Below are 21,091 nucleotides of genomic sequence, written 5' to 3'. Positions count from 1 at the left end.
ACTATTTAATTATTTTCATCTACAGAATTTATATTTCAATGTTGTAACATTTTTTTTGCCACAAATATCCAAGTCTTTACTTAATATAAAATAAATCAAAGCTCAACTTTCGGCAAATGACTAAGTTTAATATATATTTTTCTGATATTTTTAAACTCGAATAATTAAGCAAATCGCTACTGAATCGTTAATCGTTTGAAATATCTAATTAACATTTTTGGTTGAATTTTACATAAAAAATTAAGGGTTTAAATATGAGTGGAGGGATTGATTGATATACCTTTGGGCATGTTCGTTTGTCTCATCCAGCGAGAGCACGTACTGTTCGTTTGCTTGTCACTGGCGACTATAGCTATCAATTGTTAATGTGTTATTTGTTTGACTGTTGCTGCGAGCAGTCGTTATATGTTTTAAATTTTGAAATTATAAATTTTTGACAATTTAAATTTTAAAATAAAAATAAAACAAATATGCAATATTTTCCTAAAAATAATTAATATATTTTTTTAGTTATCTACTTTAATTTTAGAGAAATTGTTAAAAATGTCTCTTTTTGAATACCCCTTTTCAAAAATGCCCCCTTTGAGAGTCCATTTTTAAGTTTGCCCTCTTTTAATTTTTAATGACCATTTTACCCTTATTTGAAACAAAATTAGGTCCAAAAAATACAAAATATTTTTTGGCGGGAAAAGTGATCCCGCAATTTTCCCGCCAAAACACTTGTGATCCCGCAATTTTCCCGCCAAAACAAATTTTCCCGCCAAATTTGTAATTTTGATGTGTGCACATTCTCATGTTTTCCTTATATATTTGTGACATCTTTTATTATAAGAAGGGTAATTTAGTCATTTTGTACATAAAAAGGGTATTTTTAAAAATGGACAGCCAAACGGAGCATTTTTTAAAAGGGGTATTGAAAAAGGGGCATTTTTGTGAGTATCCCTTAACTTTATCAAATTTAATTTGATTATAATTACTTTATTTTATTTTGATATAGTTTCCTTTTATTTAATTTATTTAGATTTATTTTAATATAATTATACTTAATATATTTTAGCATTGTTTAACATAATTGCATTTAGATTAAATTTAATTTGATTTATTTGAATATAATTTAGTTTAGTTAGATTTAGTTTGATTATATTTAATTTATTTTTTTTTGTTTATCGCTATGTTATTCGATTGCATGTTGGTAGATTCAGCAACTAATCGCAGCGACTGATTGATGATGATCGCGGAAAATTCTAACGACTGAAAACTGCGATCGCTAGTCGCTAGCAACGGTCGCTGTGATTGGTCATTGAACAAACGACAAGCAAACAAACAACTTTTGGTTGGTGAAACCAGCGAAAGGCAAACGAACATAGCTAACATGAATAATCTAGAGGAGGATGTCACATTTTCCTCTTAAAATAAATCCTTGAATCATAGGCTTGGATGTCGCATGCATAATCTCTAAATCATGTATAGTCCATGGTCCATCTTCTTATCTAAGAGGCAAAATGCAAGACACATGAAATCAAAACTACTCCAGAAAATAAAGATCAAATCGTTAGTAAATTCCACCAAAATTTGTCATGTAAACATGTGTAAGAAGTTATTCTCATTTGGCCAATTGAAGTATTGGTATACTTTAAAGCTAAAAGAAAATTCGGTGAGTATGCTATTCGACGGTTAGACTCATCCTTAAAAAATTAGTCTGAGTGGTAGGAATTTAGATCACTTTCTGATTATCAATAAAAAAACATAAGTAAGAAGAGGTAATATCAACATTACTTAGCTTCCTTAGCTAAGTAACTACTATATTTTCTTGTGAAACGCACAAATAAATTGGAAAGTATACTCCTAAGTAGCTAAGTAACTACTTTAATATAAATAAATCCATATCCTCAATATTCAACCATCTAATTAAATGTCGTTTATAATTTTTTTTAATTTCACAAATAGTGTTGGTGCACATTAATATTAATTTTAGTTTTTTTTTTTTTTATGTTTAGTATAAATTTTATTAAATATGGAGAACATTTCAAAATCATAGATAAAGAGTAAAACATATATTGATTGATTTGTCGATATAATAATATAAGCAAAAAATTAAATTGGATAAATTTTTTTGTAAAAATACTCATAAGTGCTAAACAAGTTTTTAATAATAATTTAATAAAAAATTATAATTACATTTTTAAAATACCGCTGTTATATATCGGAATTAATTACTTTTCAGAAACATTAAATAACATGCAAGCTGTAATATTCTCTTAAATTGCTAAACATTTCGTTAAGACACATTTTTTTTTCGTCTTAATGATTCCATTATATTATGCAAGATATAGTTACAAGGTAGAATACGGTTTTGGAACACAAGGCCGACAAGAGTCGAAACTCTTTCGGAAACAAAGCCGGCGGAAAACATAAATATCCCCGGAATACTAAGCCCAAAAGAGGGAAGCAAAATATAATAAAAAAGGTACAAGAAGGTAAGCCCAAAAGGAACCTAAGAACTAAATCTGTAACTCGAATCCATCATAACCCGCAAACAATTCCAAAGAAACGGTTGACGTCGGAGCTGAAACCAAAAAACATGAGCCTCAAGAAGAACCAACCAAACAGACAATCTCCAACAAATCGGAGAACCCGAAGAAGAACGAATCCGAAGGCACAACCATCAACAACTCGACAGAACAGAAAGCATGGACAATCCGAAAAATAAGCACAGCAACTAACACCATCATGCCACCTCCATCAGGGAAATGAGCTCGAGCGAAACTAGGCACAAAGAGAAACCCTTGAAAACGGCAGGGGATAAGTCAAAGAGGAGCACCAACTCTTACACGCGGACAAAGCGAACCAATCAATGCCACCTACAAACATGAACCGGTCACGACCTCGCAAGAGAAGAACTAGTGAACGAAACCACTGCTGCGCCATGAACCCGACCACAAAAACCGAAGACGGCTTCAGAGAAGAGCTAGTAGATGCACCTGCAACGATGTACCATCCGAATGACAAATCCCAAACACGAACCTAGCCCACCAAAAACCACGCACAAACAAAAGGAAGCAAACGGCGAAGAAGAACTAGGAATCCAAAACAGAGATTTAAAGCGAGTAAAGCACTAATCCGGAAAGCATAGCAAAGCCATACAATAAGCCGTAGAGTTAGAACCCAAAACAAGCCTAACAAAATCTCTGCCCAAGCCAAAAGCACCAACTAACCCTTCAATACAAACTACTAGATCTATACCAAGCAGTACTAGACCTCTACGCAAGCCAAATGTACCAACTGAACCTACAACACAAACTACCAAGAGTATCACTAAGGCAGGACCACCGAGATAAGCCGTAACTGCAAACCACCAAAGAAACACTGACGCACGGGGACGAGACGAAGCTCTTCCCACACTTCTCCGCCTCTGTTCCAGAAGGAGACACATTTTAACTGACCCATTCCAATTCTTTTTTTTTGGTACCACCACATCACCATTAGATATCTATCAAATCGGTAAACTTTTTAAGCAATGGAAAAGGCAAAAAGATTGGCCCAAGAAAAGTTGGAAAGGTGACGAAACGGCAAGAAACACGTCGAAATTAAATTCGAATGGGTCAAATTCGGATAACGTTTTGTCAGCAGTGGCTCGTTTTCTCACGCGACCATAATTTTTTCTTCTTTCCTAATTTTTAAATCATTTTTTCATCTTTCTACTTCCATACGCAAACACAACTCCTTCCTCCTTCCTCAATCAAAAACACCTTCTTTAATCCAAAAACAAACAAAAGAAGAAGAAAAGAAAAAACTATACAAAAGATAATCTCTGCCCGCTTCTCCGTTCTCGGGGTTGCGTCAAAATTGCACCAAATTGATCAAAACCTACCCAGAAATCATTTTTGGTCACAGGGGACGGGCGGGCAGATTTAAAGTTTTCTTCTTTTTCTTCTGTTTGAATCGTTTTTGATTCGAGAATTTGTGTGATTGATGGGTTTTTTGGTGGATACGCAAAAGGAAGGAGGTGGACATTCATGGGGTTACGTTAGAAGCTTGGTTAGAAGGAAACAAGTCGACTCTGCTAATGGCCAATCTCATGGTCACCAACTTGCTAAAGCCCTCACTGTTCCTCATCTCGTTGCAATTGGTAACCTCATTTCTAGGGTTTTCATGTTGTGTGATTCTGGGTTTCTTATAAACACTCAAAAGTTTGATCCTTTTGATTCTTGTGTGCTCATTTCATGTGGATTCAGGTGATAAAGTTTGGTTTTTTATTGTTAATATTATTCACAGTTTGATTCTTTTGTGCTCAATTCATGGGGATTTAGGTGATAAAGTTTGTTTTTTTTATTATAATTGTGGAATCAATATATAAACTGTTGTCTTTTGTATGGTTATGTAGGTGTTGGAGCAACAATAGGAGCTGGAGTTTATATTCTTGTAGGAACAGTTGCGAGAGAGCATTCAGGACCTTCTCTTGCTTTGTCTTTTCTTATAGCTGGAATTGCTGCTGGTCTTTCTGCGTTTTGTTATGCTGAACTCTCTAGTCGTTGTCCTTCAGCTGGTAGTGCCTATCACTATTCCTACATTTGTGTTGGTGAAGGGTAATCAATGACTACTAGTTGCTTATTGTGTTTATCTCTAAGAAAATTCCGGAGCTTTTAAGTCTTATTGAATTATGGGTCTTTTTCTTGTTATCAAGTGTTGCGTGGATAATCGGTTGGGCGTTGATTCTGGAATATACGATTGGTGGGTCAGCTGTTGCCCGTGGCATATCCCCAAATCTGGTTTGTAACTTATTGTCTTGTACTATATCGATCCCCAGTTACAAAATGCAAATTACTTGGATTCCTCTGTTTAGTGTGACATTGCTGATTGCCTTAGTATAGCTTGCACTGATAATTTGGTTCATGGACGGTTCTGTAAATCCGTATCTTGTCGTTTTTTTTGTCATGAAGCCCTTTCTTGATAATTCATCATTCTGTCTAGGAAGCTCCATGCTTACCATGACGATGAGCTATTTATTAAATCTTTTTGCTTGGGATATCTGGTTCAATGTGTTCTATTAGTTAGGGAGCATTAAATAGCTTGAATATCGTGTGGGGACTATCAATGCTTCCTCTCTCATGGATTTTATTATATAGCTGGATTTATGTTATAAAAAGAAAAACATAAGGACGATTCTATCTCTTTTCACATTCATATTCTGTTAGCATCAATAATTGTGTGTCGCTAAAGCATTATGGGTGGAAAACAAATTTGCAGGCACTGATTTTTGGTGGTGAAGATGGTTTGCCTGCAATTTTAGCGCGCCACCAAATCCCAGGCTTTGATGTTGTTGTTGATCCATGTGCTGCTATTCTTGTATTCGTTGTAACTGGCCTTTTGTGCATGGGAATAAAGGAGGTACAAGCTTTATATGATTTTGATCCCGACATCAGGATAAATTTCAACTCCATTTGAATTGTATTCTCATATACGGAAATATCTTCTATGCAGAGCACATTTGCTCAGGGAATTGTTACGGCAATCAATGTGTGTGTCTTGTTATTTGTCATAGTAGCTGGCAGTTATCTGGGCTTCAAGACAGGTTGGGCTGGTTATGACCTTCCAACAGGGTAAGATGAGCATTCACTAGGACTTGAGCCATCGTAGTTTAATATACGTTAAATATTAATCATTTGTCTTTTTAGGTTCTTTCCATTCGGAGTAGATGGAATGTTTGCTGGTTCTGCTACAGTCTTTTTTGCATTCATTGGGTTTGATTCGGTTGCTAGTACCGCAGAGGAGGTAAATTTTGGAATGCTTGCTCTTCTTGCAAGTTTATGTTCATTAGAGGCTTTCTATTAGTTTGCTTTTAAGCACCCTTTCAAACACTTAGAGGTGCTGAAAATGCTATGCACATCTATGTGCAGGTGAGAAATCCCCAACGGGATTTACCGATTGGTATTGGTCTTGCTCTCTTGCTATGTTGTTCTCTCTACATGATGGTCTCCATTGTAATTGTTGGTTTAATTCCTTACTATGCAATGGATCCTGACACCCCGATATCCTCTGCATTCGCTAGTCATGACATGCAATGGGCTGTGTAAGCATATGATCGTTTAAGATGCAGTCTGTTTCATCTTCTTAGACATGTTTATGCGATTAATCGTTTTCATTTGGAAATTTGATGTAGATACTTAATAACTTTAGGAGCTGTCATGGCACTCTGCTCAGCTTTAATGGGTGCCCTTCTCCCTCAGGTAAAGTTTCTCAACACAAATCAAGAGTCAATGTTAGATACTGATACACAGGACAAAAAGTTTTAATCTCGAGTCAGTGATTTACAATTAAATGCCAGAAAGATTATGTGTTTTTCATTGGTGTGTACTTGTTACTGAATACAACTATTTTCATTTTCCAGCCCCGAATTCTGATGGCAATGGCTAGGGATGGTCTGCTGCCTTCAATTTTTTCAGACATTAATAAACGCACACAGGTTCCGGTTAAAGCAACCGTGGCAACTGGGTTGTGTGCTGCAACATTAGCGTTCTTTATGGATGTTTCACAGCTCGCAGGGATGGTAAGACAGTATGTTTACTTTTTCTGATTCCTGGTCTAGGGGAACTTTTTTGCCATATGGCGTGTTATTAAGTTTTTGAGTGCTGCTGATGGTGCAGGTGAGTGTTGGGACACTTCTGGCATTTACAATGGTGGCAGTATCAGTGTTGATACTAAGATACGTTCCTCCAGATGAGCAACCTCTTCCGTCATCTCTTCAAGAGAGGGTTGATTCTGTTTCCTTTATAGGTGGTGAAACAACGTCATCCGGTCATGTTGGCACTTCCGATAGCAGTCACCAGCCTTTGATTGATAATAATGATGCTTTGGTCGATGTCCCGCTTATCAAGAATCAAGAAGCTCTAGGATGTTGTAAGTTACATCAAGAAGCTCAGCTATTTTTATGGAGAAACTAAATGTTTTAGCACAAACTTCACATTTGTCAATAATTTTGCAGTGGTTCTCAGCGAAGAAAACAGAAGGATTGTCGCTGGATGGAGCATTATGTTCACATGTGTTGGGGCCTTCCTTTTAAGTTATTCGGCATCAAACCTGAGCTTCCCAGGGTTAATTCATCATTTTCTATTTTAGGCATTGCTTTTTTCTCAAAACTTTTATTGCTTATCATCTAAATACTTTATAAAATGGTTAACAGGCTTATTCGATATCCGCTGTGTGGTGTTGGTGGATGTCTCCTCCTTGTTGGTTTGATTGCTCTGAGTTCCATAGATCAGGATGATGCGAGACACACTTTTGGACATTCTGGAGGTAATGCTATGTAAATTGTTACCGTACAATAAAACCCTTATATGTCTAATGTTGTGTGTTATAATACTTTGTTGAAATTCCTTTTGAATAGGTTACATGTGCCCGTTTGTTCCCCTCCTACCTATCATATGCATTCTCATCAACATGTACCTTTTGGTTAACCTTGGGTTAGCATCTCTTTCACTCACTCGCGACTTTCATTTACCGTTTATTTTCGCTTGTTTCTACATCTATTTTTATAATGGAATCTAACTTCAAGACGCTGTTTAACCTTAACCTTAACCATTTAGGTTTAAAAGCCGAGTTCTTAAAGCTTGTATAGTTTTAGGATGAACAAATTTGTTGGTGTAGATAGGAGAAGAGAGCAAAAGTTTTTGTGGATCTGTGTCTTTTGGTGATAGTTGGTGTTTTTTCTCAACTGGTTCCTCTAATCTCTTGACTGGCTAACATGACAGATCTGCGACATGGGCTCGTGTATCGGTGTGGCTGCTGATTGGAGTGATTGTGTATGTTTTCTATGGCCGAAAAAACAGCTCGCTTGCCGATGCAGTTTACGTAACTACAGCTCATGCGGAGGAGATATATCGCGAACATGAAGGTTCTTTGGCATAGTCTGAGAATGCAGCATCTCTTTTGTTATATATGTAACACAATCTGTATTATCTTTATCTTGATGAAACAAGAGTGGCATAATCTTATTGTGAGCAAAAGATTTGTCCACGGGTTTTGTAAATAATATATATCATCATCAATTCCTAGTCAAAGACTCATACACTCAGAAAGAAAAACATAAAACAAGCAAAAAAAAAACACTTGACACTTTTCAAGAATCAATGAGTACTTTGATATATTAAAATAAATACTATGATTTATATCAAATTTAGTACATGTATAGAGTTTTTAATGAATTTTGGGTTAGCTTTTGTTTCACAAAAATAGTTTCGTTTCTAATTTGGTTTTACGGATTTTAAAATAAACTAAACTGGTTTATAAATAAATTATTATAGAAGGATATAGAATAATCTAGAATATCTTTGAATATATTTCTAATAATTATCTCATTTATGTATTTGTGTATATTAGGAAACTAGGTTAATTAGGTTTATCATTCTCCTCTCTATATAAACATATGTATCATAACCTTTATTATTATGAGAGTCAATAAACAATTCTTCCAATCTCTATCTCTCATCAATCTTTACATGGTATCAGAGCCACAATGATCTAACGATCGGCTCCGTTCCTGAATCTAAGCCAAGAGCTTCTTCTTTTTATTTTTGTTTTAAGCCAAGTGCTTCCAACATTCAAGTTCATCATGAACATCTGAATCTAAGCAAATATGCTTCCATAATTCAAGTCTAACCATAGACCTCTGAATCAAGCCAAAGTGCTTCTTTTTATTTTTTTCTCCATTTTTTTTTAAATCTCTTGTTTTCTTAAGCCGTAAAGTTTTACTGTTTTCTTAATCTTATTGTTTTCAAAGCTTATATGCTTCTTTAATGTTTACTCCAAAAAAAAAAAAAAATGCTACAAATATCTTTAATTTTAAATTTATCAAAAAAAAAAAAAAAAAAAGGCATAAGCCTTCGTTTGTTTTTCTCGACACAAGGTTAAACACCTTCCATGGCTTCACCAACCGCTCTCGATCTCCACCGTCACCACTTCACATTAACGGTCAACCTCAAACCGCTGATTCCGTTATCTCTCCATCACCACCTTGAGTTTGAGGGAGCGTATAGAAGGATATAGAATAATCTAGAATATCTTTGAATATATTTCTAATAATTATCTCATTTATGTATTTGTGTATATTAGGAAACTAGGTTAATTAGGTTTATCATTCTCCTCTCTATATAAACATATGTATCATAACCTTTATTATTATGAGAGTCAATAAACAATTCTTCCAATCTCTATCTCTCATCAATCTCTACAATTATTTCTTCTGTTTTGATTTAGGTGTTTTTGTCATGGTTACGTGCACAACTTTAAGGGGATATTATTGATTTCTGATTTAAATAGAGTTTCAGTGACTTAAAATGTTATAGAGAATCTGTTGTTATTCAATCATGATTTTTTAAAAGTTTGTTAAAGTTTGGTCTTATTAATTTAAGATTTGTAAAAAGTAATCTAAAATCTTTATAAATCTGGAGTTATTGTAAAGTCAATAAAGGTTTTGTGTTATTCAATTAAAACAAAAGAATCTATGATTGTTAATGAATTAAATTATTATGTTATTGGTTTATGAATAAAGTGAATAACATAAAATAAAGTGAATAAGCTAGTAAGAATTATTGAAAGGAAGCATCGTCAAATTCACTTTTTCACTTTCGTCATCTTCAATATATGGCAAATATTTTTGCTTATGTGATAAATTGTTTTATGAAGTTTTGTAATGACTTTGTACTTGTTGTAATACCAATTGTCTAATGTAAGTTTTTAAAAGACAAAAAAAAAACTCTCTCTTATGGTGAAGACGATTTCAAAATACCTAATGCTTAAGTGCAAGAAACATTCATCCATACCATCATGGTCATACGTAATGCACAAAATCATCGTCCTTACTTGAGGGAAAAAAATCACCACAAGATTCATAAATCTCCCACAAGCCAAACTTTAATTTTACCAAATCAACATCCTTATCTCCATTATTTATGAGCCGGATTAAGCAAGTTAAGAAGCTTAGAATCGTATTAATAGACTATGTCCGTGAACATGAGAACTCATAGCGTGCAGCTTCAGAACCAACGTTGGTTGAAAAAAAACAATAACATTGTTGCCGAAATTTCTAAACAAAAGCTAGGATTCAAACATAGAATAACTCATCCCCAATGCGGCAAATCAACCATTGTTTCCACCTCCCCAATGACAATGGGAATCAAATAAGAGATATAAAGGATGGTGATGAAGATAACTTATTCAATGTATTATTATTTTGATTCAATAAGCTGCCTCAAATCTTCAAATTTTGATAATTTTTTCTCTGTTTGGCCAATATGAACACGTATGTAAGAATTTGTTTCTTGGTCTCTAACTTATCACCATTTTCTTTCCTCGGATAGGGCTGGAAAGTGATGAGCTCTCTCACAAGGGAAACAGAAGTGGTGTCCACACGCATTGCACCTAACATCGTAGATAGTAAGTTGGATTCAATCAATAATAGAGTTGTCACCTAATTGAGATTTCTTCAAAAGTTCACATCTTGCTAAACCATAAACAAATGAAACAACAGAAAAAACTAGAGAGTTTGGGTATTTCATCTTATAAACAGATCAGCAGTTACTCAACACTCAACACGACTCCACGCGGAGAGGTGATCTGGTCCGCGTTCCCGGTGGTGTTGTGAGCAGCACATACGCTTGGTCGCTTAGAAGACTATACACCGGGTATTCCACTACATACGCCTGATTTTCTCCAATGGCAACAAACACTTCGATCATTTTCTTGGTGGAATCGTACTTGACAATTAAGGATTTGACGCATTCCCCGAAGATCATGCTGCACATGTTGTTTCATAATGGACATTCGATTTCAGCAGCTACTTTGATGGCGTCTCCTATGTATCCAGTCTTGACCAGCTTGTTCATGTAGCACCCAAAATGTGCTACATGAACACCTCGATCATCTTCTTGGCGGAATCGTACTTGACAATTAAGGATTTGACACATTCCCCGAAGATCATGCTGCACATGTTGTTTCATAATGGACATTCGATTTCAGCAGTTACTTTGATGGCCTCTCCTATGTATCCAGTCTTGACCAGCTTGTTCATGTAGCACCCAAAATATGTGACATCATGCTCCAAGTTATACTCCAACGAGAAAAATATATATATAAAAAAAACATAATATGCAGGAGGATTTTTTGTAAGATAATAAGGAGAGAATACAAGCAGATGCAACAAAAAAAAACCATAAGAAAAAGATTCATAAAAAACATTTAGAAAGATTTTTGTAACATAATAGGGGGTGTTATTGGTTCTTATTTTGCAAGGAATTTTGATGACTTTAATAAAATCGCAAAAAGTAAATAAATGAAAGATTCTAAACTATTGGTAGAGAGTTTTCTATAATCTTGTTGATTAGTTTTTTCATAATCTTGTAAAAATTTTCAAACAATCTTTCTATTTTGATGATACTTTTCATTACTTTATTTTGTGAAGAAAAGTGCATAAAATCATAAACTAATAACATAATAATTTAATTCATTAACCATCATAGATTTTTTTTGTTTTAATCGAATAACACAAAACATTTATTGACTTTTTAAAAGTATATATCCAATAACTCCAGATTTATGAAGATTTTATATTACTTTTTACAAATCTTAAACCAATAACACCAAACGTTAACAAATTAAAAAAAAAATCTTGATTGAATAACAATAAATTCTACATAACATTTTAAGTCAATTAAACTCTATTTAAATCACAAACCAATAACACTCCCTAAATTAATAAGAAGAGACACTTAAATACCCAAGAAACAGATCAGAAGTTACTCTACCAATTACCAACCATTGAAATAGAAACTCTCAAGAAACAAAAATAAAAACCTACTCTCAAGTGGCCCATTGTAAGCCCAAGATGTAAAACGACGACGTAACAAGTAAATATCCAGATCTAAAGTCTTAAAAACTCGTCGGCTCCATCTCGGGTCTAAAACTAATAAGCGACGTTCGAAGAATTTGTGAGCCAGTAGAAGCGCCGGTCTACTTTAAAAGTTCGTTTGGTAAATTCCACTTTCCCTCCAAACTTATTCTATTTTTTTTTGAATCTTCCCTCTCTCTATCTTCTTCCTCTCCACGGATCTTTGACGACGACCTAGCTTTGGAATGTTATTCTCTTATGCCTCTATATGTGCAAAGCTTTTCTCTTCTATCCCCATTTATTCTACATACTCTTATACCTTTACTATAATTCTCATTCTCCACTTTGCCCTTTCTTTTAATTTTTGAATTATTTAAATAAAAAATAGTTGAATTAAAAAACTAAAACCCTCAAAAAATAAACCAATCACAATTCATCTCTCTTATCCTCTTCAAAACATCCGTATAACCCACGCACCCACCATTAAAACTCAATTGAAGGTGATTTCTTTTCCTATTATATTGTTTTTGTTCAACTTAAATATGTTTGAAACTTGTTTATAGTACAAAAACAAGTGTTGATGTTAGATTTGTAATGTAAGACATTTTTGTTCTAATTTAAAGCTATTCTTAGATTTCTTGAAAATTCGTTTTAGTAATGTTTATTGAGTTCATCTTATTAATTCTCATTTGTTTTAGTCTATTAAAGTTGGATTGCGTTGATAATTTATGAAAGTATTGGTTGAATCGAGCGAAATAGAACATAAGATTTCTCCAATCTGCAGTTATGGTACTACTGATATTATAAATACAACTGGTACTACTGATACAACATGAATTACAAAGATAACAAAATAACTATTCTGAAGTTAGTTTTTATTCTATTTCAGGTGATAATGAGTAATAACCATCGCACATTAATACATTTTCATTATGAAGGAAATAATTTAAAGAGTGGAGATGAAACAGAATGGATTTCAAGTGAAGATGTTTGGTAAGCTCTTTTGATGAAGGCATCTATTAAGGAGATCACTGACGTATTATCGGACGATACAACTTAGAGGATCATGTATAACTGTGGTACAAGTACTATAATTTTAAACTTAACATTTTACACTCTCGTGGTACAACTAAGTGGAACTGATACAACTGTAGTACAACTACGTTTCACTTTTAACTTTACAAGTAATAAATTTTAAAACCAATAACCTCCATCTATTTCTATGTTACCAAATACAAACATACCATAACATAAGATCAGAAGTTACTCTACCAAGTACCAACCATTGAAATAGAAACTCTCAAGAAACAAAAAAAAAAATCTACTCTCAAGTGGCCCATTATAAGCCCAAGATGTAAAATGACGACGTAACAAGTAAATATCCAGATCTAAAGTCTTAAAAACTCGTCGGCTCCATCTCGGGTCTAAAACTAATAAGCGATGTTCGAAGAATTTGTGAGCCAGTAGAAGCGCCGGTCTACTTTAAAAGTTCGTTTGGTAAATTCCACTTTCCCTCCAAACTTATTCTATTTTTTTGAATCTTCCCTCTCTCTATCTTCTTCCTCTCCACGGATCTTTGACGACGACCTAGCTTTGGGATGTTATTCTCTTGTGCCTCTATATGTGCAAAGCTTTTCTCTTCTATCCCCATTTATTCTATATACTCTTATACCTTTACTATAATTCTCATTCTCCACTTTGCCCTTTCTTTTAATTTTTGAATTATTTAAATAAAAAATAGTTGAATTAAAAACTAAAACCCTCAAATCACAATTCATCTCTCTTATCCTCTTCAAAACATCCGTATAACCCACGTATCCACCATTAAAACTCAATTGAAGGTGATTTCTTTTCCTATTATATTGTTTTTGTTCAACTTAAACATGTTTGAAACTTGTTTATAGTATAAAAACAAGTGTTGATGTTAGATTTGTAATGTAAGACATTTTTGTTCTAATTTAAAGCTATTCTTAGATTTCTTGAAAATTCGTTTTAGTAATGTTTATTGAGTTCATCTTATTAATTCTCATTTGTTTTAGTCTATTAAAGTTGGATTGCGTTGATAATTTATGAAAGTATTGGTTGAATCGAGCGAAATAGAACATAAGATTTCTCCAATCTGCAGTTATGGTACTACTGATATTATAAATACAACTGGTACTACTGATACAACATGAATTACAAAGATAACAAAACAACTATTATGAAGTTAGTTTTTATTCTATTTCAGGTGATAATGAGTAATAACCATAGCACATTAATACATTTTCATTATGGAGGAAATAATTTAAAGAGTGGAGATGAAACAGAATGGATTTCAAGTGAAGATGTTTGGTAAGCTCTTTTGATGAAGGCATCTATTAAGGAGATCACTGACGTATTATCGGACGATACAACTTAGAGGATCATGTATAACTGTGGTACAAGTACGTATAATTTTAAACTTAACATTTTACACTCTCGTGGTACAACTAAGTGGAACTGATACAACTGTAGTACAACTACGTTTCACTTTTAACTTTACAAGTAATAAATTTTAAAACCAATAAACTCCATCTATTTCTATGTTACCAAATACAAACATACCATAACATAAGATCAGAAAGGTATTTGCTATTTTTTTAGAAAGGTATTTGTTAATTTTGCCATATTATGAATAGTTTATAGAATTTACCATTTTTTAAGTAACAAAAATATAATTTAACATACGTTTTATCCGTTACGTTGGAATTTAATCAGAGCCGTCCCTACAGATGGGAAGGCTACAAGCTAAAACCCAAAAAAGGCTGGTTAAAAGTGATTGTTTTTTTTAAAATGAAAAAAAAAAAAGATAACGAATGTAGCTACTAAGGATCAAACTATTAACCTTGAAAACAATGGGTTTTTGTTTTTACCACTAGACTAAGGAAAAGTTATAAGAAAAATGGGGCCGATTAACAATATATATTTTTGTGAGGCCGCAAGCCAATGCTTAGTCCGCTTGACCTCTTGGCCGGCTCTGAGTTTAATCGGTTCTATTTGTTTTTAGGGTTTAGTATTTGATATAAAATACGTATTTTGCAAAAAAAAAAAATCGTAAATACCTATTTTTTTAAGTGTTAAGAAATAACATTTCTGTAAGATTTTAATAAAAATAGCATTTTCGTCAGATTTTCTAAAAAATGGTATTTTCAACCAGAATCCATTGTTTAATATATCCCAAAAAAAATCTTAAAGTAATATACGTCATCTGATTGAGACAATTGAACAGTCAAATTGTTTGTAGAATATCTATGGAATTTTCCACTGGTCACAATATGCGACCAAGTTTTTGAGGTTTTTCGCATAATTTAATTATGAGGTAGTTTTTCTATGAAATTCCTTACATTCAATATTTTAATTTCATAATCTTTCATTTTATTTATTTATTTGGATAATCATTGCCTCCATCTGAATTTGGAATTTGAGGTTAAGCTAGGTTTAGGTTTGGTAACATCCCGTACGTTAATAAAGTGTAAAGAAAAAAATACACAAAATACACTTCTTTTTGGTTTGTAAAATACTAAAATCAAATACTATTATTACCGTAGTAAACTAGTAATGGTCGTCGTATTGATTATAACCCAGCTAAACAAGATCAAGCCGAAGTGAAGTCAGTAGTTCGAACAAAACCAAAATTGCTCCCATAAGAAAAATCTATTGGCTTTCAAGAAATTAAAAGAGAAATTTGCAAGAATAGCTAATTTTTTTTAATAATTAAATAACTAACCTAGAAAAATCTCCATGATACTATCTGTATAATAGCCAGTGTTTTAAAAAGCTGTTTACGCGGTCGTCTAGACCCCGAATAGACTCTACGCTCTCATGTGATGCCTAGATAACCGCCTTGACCGTCTAAAATTATATAGATCTTGTTTAATATATTTTTCCAATTTCTAATTAAGTTTTATATCTCTATATATAGTTATCAATATGTATATATTATTTAATATGAATATAAGTAAATATTTTATCTAATATTTGTTTATAATTTCATATTTTTAGCTTTTTATAGATATTTATATAAAATTTATATATAATATCATATGTATAATATTTTATGTTTTAACGTCTAAACTACCTAAAAATCGTCTAGGCCCCGATTAGGTGTTCTAAGAGCATCTCCAACAATGACCTTTATTTTGAGGGTATCAAATCCTCAAATAAAGATTGAGAAAAATGTCATTTAAATCATCAGTCTACCATTTTTGTTTGTTTAAAGATGAACTCTGGACTTTGTGATTTAAATCCTCAATTTATGTGACATAGTGATTTAAATCTTCAATTTTATGTTGACTTTCAATTTAATCACGAATTCTCATTTACTACGCCAATTGAGGCACATCGTTAACTGGCTAAACGGAGCAATCAGACGAATAGGAAGATGGAAACCATGTTGGTGTAGAAGAAAAATTATTTGATGGCTTCGAAGTGCCAGATATACGATGACATCGTCTTATTGATCCGTCTAACCATTTAGCAATGTGCCTCAATTGACTTTGTCAATGAGAATTCATGATTAAAATGAAAATCAATATAAAATTAAGGATTTAAATCACTAGGTCTAGATTTCATGATTTAAATCAACAAAAATAGTAAACTGATGATTTAAATGACATTTTCCCCATTAAAGATTTGAGGATCGCTTACTCCAATGGTGCACCCTCAAATCCTCAATATTAATAATAATCATTTATAATGATAAAAGTTTCATAAAGAAATATAAAACATTCATTATCAAACAATATTAAAAAAAAAAAAAACTTTACATGATCATACAAAATTATATATAAATTAGAAACGAAACATAAAATAAAACAAAAATGATTTATAAATTACATGTCAAATTACAAAATTAATCAATATAAATATCTCCATAATGCTCCCATACATAAAAATGATTTTTTTTAAATGTTTGGTTTTTATATTTTAATAATTTTAATGTCATTTAAATGAAATATGAGAGTGGAAGCCTCCTTGGCCTATTGGTTGACCAAGGGTTAATTAATGCTTCTACACTAAGAGACCTGGGGTTCGAGTCCCAGATATTGCGATTTATTAATAAATTTGCAGATTAAAGGAGGCAAGTGTGCAGGAGATCTCCAGCGAAGTACAATTATAGCCGTTCGCCAGGATTCTACGCCGAGAGAGAAGTGTCGTCAGGTCATGGATCATTGAAGGTATGCGTCAAGAGCATGGAGAAGGAAGTATCGTCTGTCGTGGATCTAATAAGGGTCGGAAGGAATTGTCCGTTGTAGAATCGTCTATGTAACAGTTCTCATAATTTGCAATAAATAATAAATCTAGACGTCAAAAAAAAAAAATGAAATATGAGAAAATTTTTAAATTTTACGTTTTTTATATTTTAATAATTTTAATGTCATTTAAATGAAATATGAGAAAGATTTTAAGGATGTGAATAGTGCACCCTCAAATTTGGGGGTATACTATTCACACTCTAAAAAAATAAGGGTTTGAAGGTTTGTTGGAGTTCAAAAAGCTCTTTAATTTAAAGGTTTGAATGTTTGTTGGAGATGCTCTAAGCGCTAGGCGCTGGATCACCGTCTGTTTAGCGCATAGTGCTTTTTTGAACATTGATAATAGTTAATAATATTTTTTTACCCTTACTCATACGCTCGACACACTTCACACGTACACACGTATATATGTTTTGTCATTCTTATTTTTATTATTATTATTTATTTTTTTGACTCAACCCATCTCATATTATTTGTTTTATTTTTTTGAGAATATTGATTCAAGCTTATAATATTTGGTGAAAAAACATAGATTTTTTTTCCCGGTGTGCCACCACCGAAACGTCGTCGTCACCACCATTGTCACCACTACCACCACCGTTGTCATACCGCCACCACCATCACTACCCCTATTACCATCAACACCACCACCGCCAGCGTGACTACCGCTGTTGCAACCACCCCCACCACTTCATCTTGTTCAATACTCTCTCATTATATTTTATACTATTTCATTTATATATATATATATATATAAAAATTTTGATGCGAAACCATATCTCCTCTCTTCATACAAAGCTCTACATAAGTTTGAGAGTCTACTTCGCCAATGGTTTGAAGTAAGATTGATATAATTTTCTAGTGTTTAAGCTACTCCTATCCTTGGTTTTACTATTATCATGTAAAATACTTTTTTTTGTTCAGTACCAAACCAAACTCTAGACCATCCTCAAGCTTTCTTGTTGTTTCTTTGAGACTTGCAAGTCTATTCCAGACTATACGATAAATAAACGCAGCCATGAGATTAGGAGGCGTGCCATGTTCTAGCTAGAAGGTTATCACTAGGAAATATGATTGTCATCACATCATTCTCAAATTGTATGATGGGGACTAGTTTGTTCCACACCAAGGATATGAGATAGTTGACGAGCTGGGTGAAGTTAAAGGAGACATTGATCATCTTAAGACAAACTTGGTGAGGAAATGAAAAAAAAAAAGCAAAGATGTATGTAACACGTACGAGACGAGATATAACAAGACTCTGCTTACCGTAATTAGCTCCTCACCAACCAACTTCTAGTCTATGCAAAGTATTGAGATCATTCAGAATCCATGCACACTCTTGCTTCCCTAACATAGTAAACTCCTACTCTCTAAGATAAAAATATCTCTTGATCTTGTATTTTTCTAAGAAAGGCCGAAGGGCCTAACCTATTTATACATTTTGGTTCGGTAAACCTATAAATTTGTACAAACAAGACGAAAATTATACATGTTGGAATAGGCCATTTTTCATATGCATTTGCATGTTATTTCAATACTTTTACCAAAAAACTGTTACATTTTTTTTTGGTTGAAATGTGTAATTCGTTCATCTGTGAGTTAAATAAATAGGTACAAAAAATAGGTAGCTAAAAACTATGAAATAAGCTCAACAACCTGAGCTGAACAAAGAATTAAAATGGGAACAAGATAGGGGCAGATCACAATTTTCACGAGAAACAGAGTAAAGCTCAAGGCCGTACCATGAACCAACGTTGTGGCAAAAGGCGGAGACAAGGCTTGTTGGAGTAGTTTGGAGATGATATTCGATTGCGGATAAGTTTCTCAATCTGTATTACGAGCTGTACCATGGCAAAGTTACTTGTGCCATGGATTCGAGAATTGCGTTCCCTCCAAATGGAATATATCGGGCGTGTTCGTTTTAGTGTCGCTGCGACACACATCGGCGACACAAAATTCAAAGGAAAAAAGAGGGTTGTCGCTGGATTTGTATTTAACAGAGAAGAAGAGGGTTGTCGCTGGGTTTCTTTTCTAATAGAGAGGTGGTCGCTGGATTTTTCAGCGGCAACAATTTCAGTCGCCGCGTCTCCGGAATCATCACCGGCTTCACCTGATTTTCACCGCCTGCGACTCCAAAAAAATATATATATGTGTATTTTTTTAGTCGCTCAGTGACAACAAAACGAACACGCCCGATGTCACTTGGAAGCAGAGGCGGAGGAGTATATCGTTACTTTTACATGTGACTATGTGATTATAAGTCCGTTTATCTTTGTCATGGGCTTATTTAAGTTAGTTTTTTCTTTTTGTTCAAATTTGAGTTAGTTTAGTAACTCATTTGTATAAAGAGTTTTTTCTTTTTGTAATTTAAAAAATACGTATTTGAATTATCTCATCGTTTCGTGTATCAAAAACAGTGTGTTATGTCAAATATTATAGAATAAAATATAATTATTGAGTTGTCTTTTAATATGAGAATACAAAATATATATATATATATATATATAGTGCTAACATTAACATAATGTTAAACTTTCCTAAACATATAAAGTAAATAGCGTGTACAAGAAGTAATATAGAGATCTAAAGTATTCTTCGGTTTTGGGTTTCACGGGCTTCACATCATAAACGGATTTTAACGGTCCATATTACTTGGTCTGCAACATACACATCTTGCTTATCTTCAATATATTATTTGTAAACAAAAATAAGTTCATTAACACACCTGTTTTTTTTTTTTTTTGACATCGATTCATTAACACAACTTTTAAGTCTTAGCAAAAAACACACACACAATTTTTAAGTGTGTTTTTTTCCCATTCTTAAATCTTACCTACAATGGTTCCAAGTTCACTGCAGCGACATACGCTTCTTTCAATGTCTTTTGTTTCTTAATGACTACGATTGGTTTATTATATATATATTATTATTTGTTGTTTTCTACTTCAACATTACCACACAACACAAGTGTGAAGTTTAAATGTAAAGACAAAAGTTTGGATTCCAGAAGAAGAAAAGAATATGCGTTTAAGATTCTCTTCACACGTCTACATTTTCTTAAGATCGTCAGCCTTAATATTCTTTTATCAACGTAACATAAAACTTTTGTACCTTATACAAAAAACAGGAAACTATGTGTCTATAATTGCAACCCCTTTTGTGACAGTGAATCCGCAGTTCTAAATATGATAATTGCAACCCCTTTTGTTTTGTGACAGTGAATTATACGATGTATATGGAAGTTTTATATTATGCATATAAAAATTTTCATTGATTAAGAAAACATAAAATATCAGCCACATTACACTATTAATCATCATATTCATGTTAAAATAATAGTCTATTAAGTAAAATAAATGAAAAACGTTTCACTTTTAAGATAAATTTAAATTTTCATGGCATTCTATAGAGTCTATAAACACGTAGCTCCAACAATATAAACTTTTCGGAATCAATATCAAAATAACCAAAAATGGTTGCAAAATATTTCTTATGTAATTTGTAGCCACTTATAAGGGTGCTCTTAACACTTACTTTTATTGACCACACCTTCAAAAATATTTATTTCTATAATTTAACAGATGGCTAGGACAACTTTGAAGACATGAAATGATAATATAGATCAGGGTCAAAATAATAGATCCCAGTATTTTGTTTTTTGAAGTAATTTATAGATATACAATTGATAATTAATTTACATGTCTATAAAGAGAACAAGTTACCTAAAAATGACATGCCCTAAAATGTTTAAAATTACGTAAATCATTTGTATGAGTATATTTGTATACTATTTCGTAACCATTTACCGCTCCCACTTACTAGTAAAACTTTCTTACTACTTTACGTCACCAATCAACCTATTATTTAACCGTACCAATGTACCATGATATCTTTGTCTTATATAAATAGTCATACAATGTTTACACAAACA

The 21,091-nt window shown here is 33.0% G+C and overlaps 1 protein-coding gene and 1 long non-coding RNA gene across 2 annotated transcripts; one reads left to right on the top strand and one right to left on the bottom strand.

Moving 5' to 3' along the window:
- Window positions 1-2,288: 2,288 nt before the first annotated feature.
- On the bottom strand, window positions 2,289-3,631 carry LOC110230839. The gene is made up of 2 exons (XR_002333983.1): window positions 3,328-3,631; window positions 2,289-2,981 (listed from the first exon to the last, which is right to left on the bottom strand). It is a non-coding gene; the product is annotated as an uncharacterized LOC110230839 (long non-coding RNA).
- LOC9324285 (cationic amino acid transporter 2, vacuolar) lies at window positions 3,621-8,067 on the top strand. Its single transcript, XM_021034974.1, has 14 exons — window positions 3,621-4,129; window positions 4,385-4,586; window positions 4,685-4,769; window positions 5,248-5,388; window positions 5,482-5,600; window positions 5,676-5,772; window positions 5,898-6,070; window positions 6,161-6,227; window positions 6,389-6,547; window positions 6,645-6,897; window positions 6,983-7,091; window positions 7,181-7,293; window positions 7,385-7,460; window positions 7,749-8,067. Exons 1-14 carry the CDS (start codon window positions 3,973-3,975, stop codon window positions 7,903-7,905), a joined length of 1,908 nt encoding a protein of 635 aa, XP_020890633.1. The 5' UTR covers window positions 3,621-3,972; the 3' UTR covers window positions 7,906-8,067.
- The last annotated feature ends 13,024 nt before the right edge of the window (window positions 8,068-21,091 follow it).

The sequence above is a fragment of the Arabidopsis lyrata genome (genome assembly GCF_000004255.2).
Source record: "Arabidopsis lyrata subsp. lyrata unplaced genomic scaffold ARALYscaffold_2, whole genome shotgun sequence".
Classification (NCBI taxonomy): Eukaryota; Viridiplantae; Streptophyta; class Magnoliopsida; order Brassicales; family Brassicaceae; genus Arabidopsis; species Arabidopsis lyrata.
This window is presented reverse-complemented; position numbering and strand designations above follow the sequence as displayed.

Coding starts and splice junctions, on each gene's coding strand:
- LOC9324285 (XM_021034974.1), top strand. CDS start 3,973: ATGGGTTTTTTGGTGGATACGCAAAAGGAAGGAGGTGGACATTCATGG. Junction 4,587..4,684: donor TACATTTGTGTTGGTGAAGG/GTAATCAATGAC, acceptor CTTGTTATCAAG/TGTTGCGTGGATAATCGGTT. Junction 5,773..5,897: donor TTGCTAGTACCGCAGAGGAG/GTAAATTTTGGA, acceptor ATCTATGTGCAG/GTGAGAAATCCCCAACGGGA.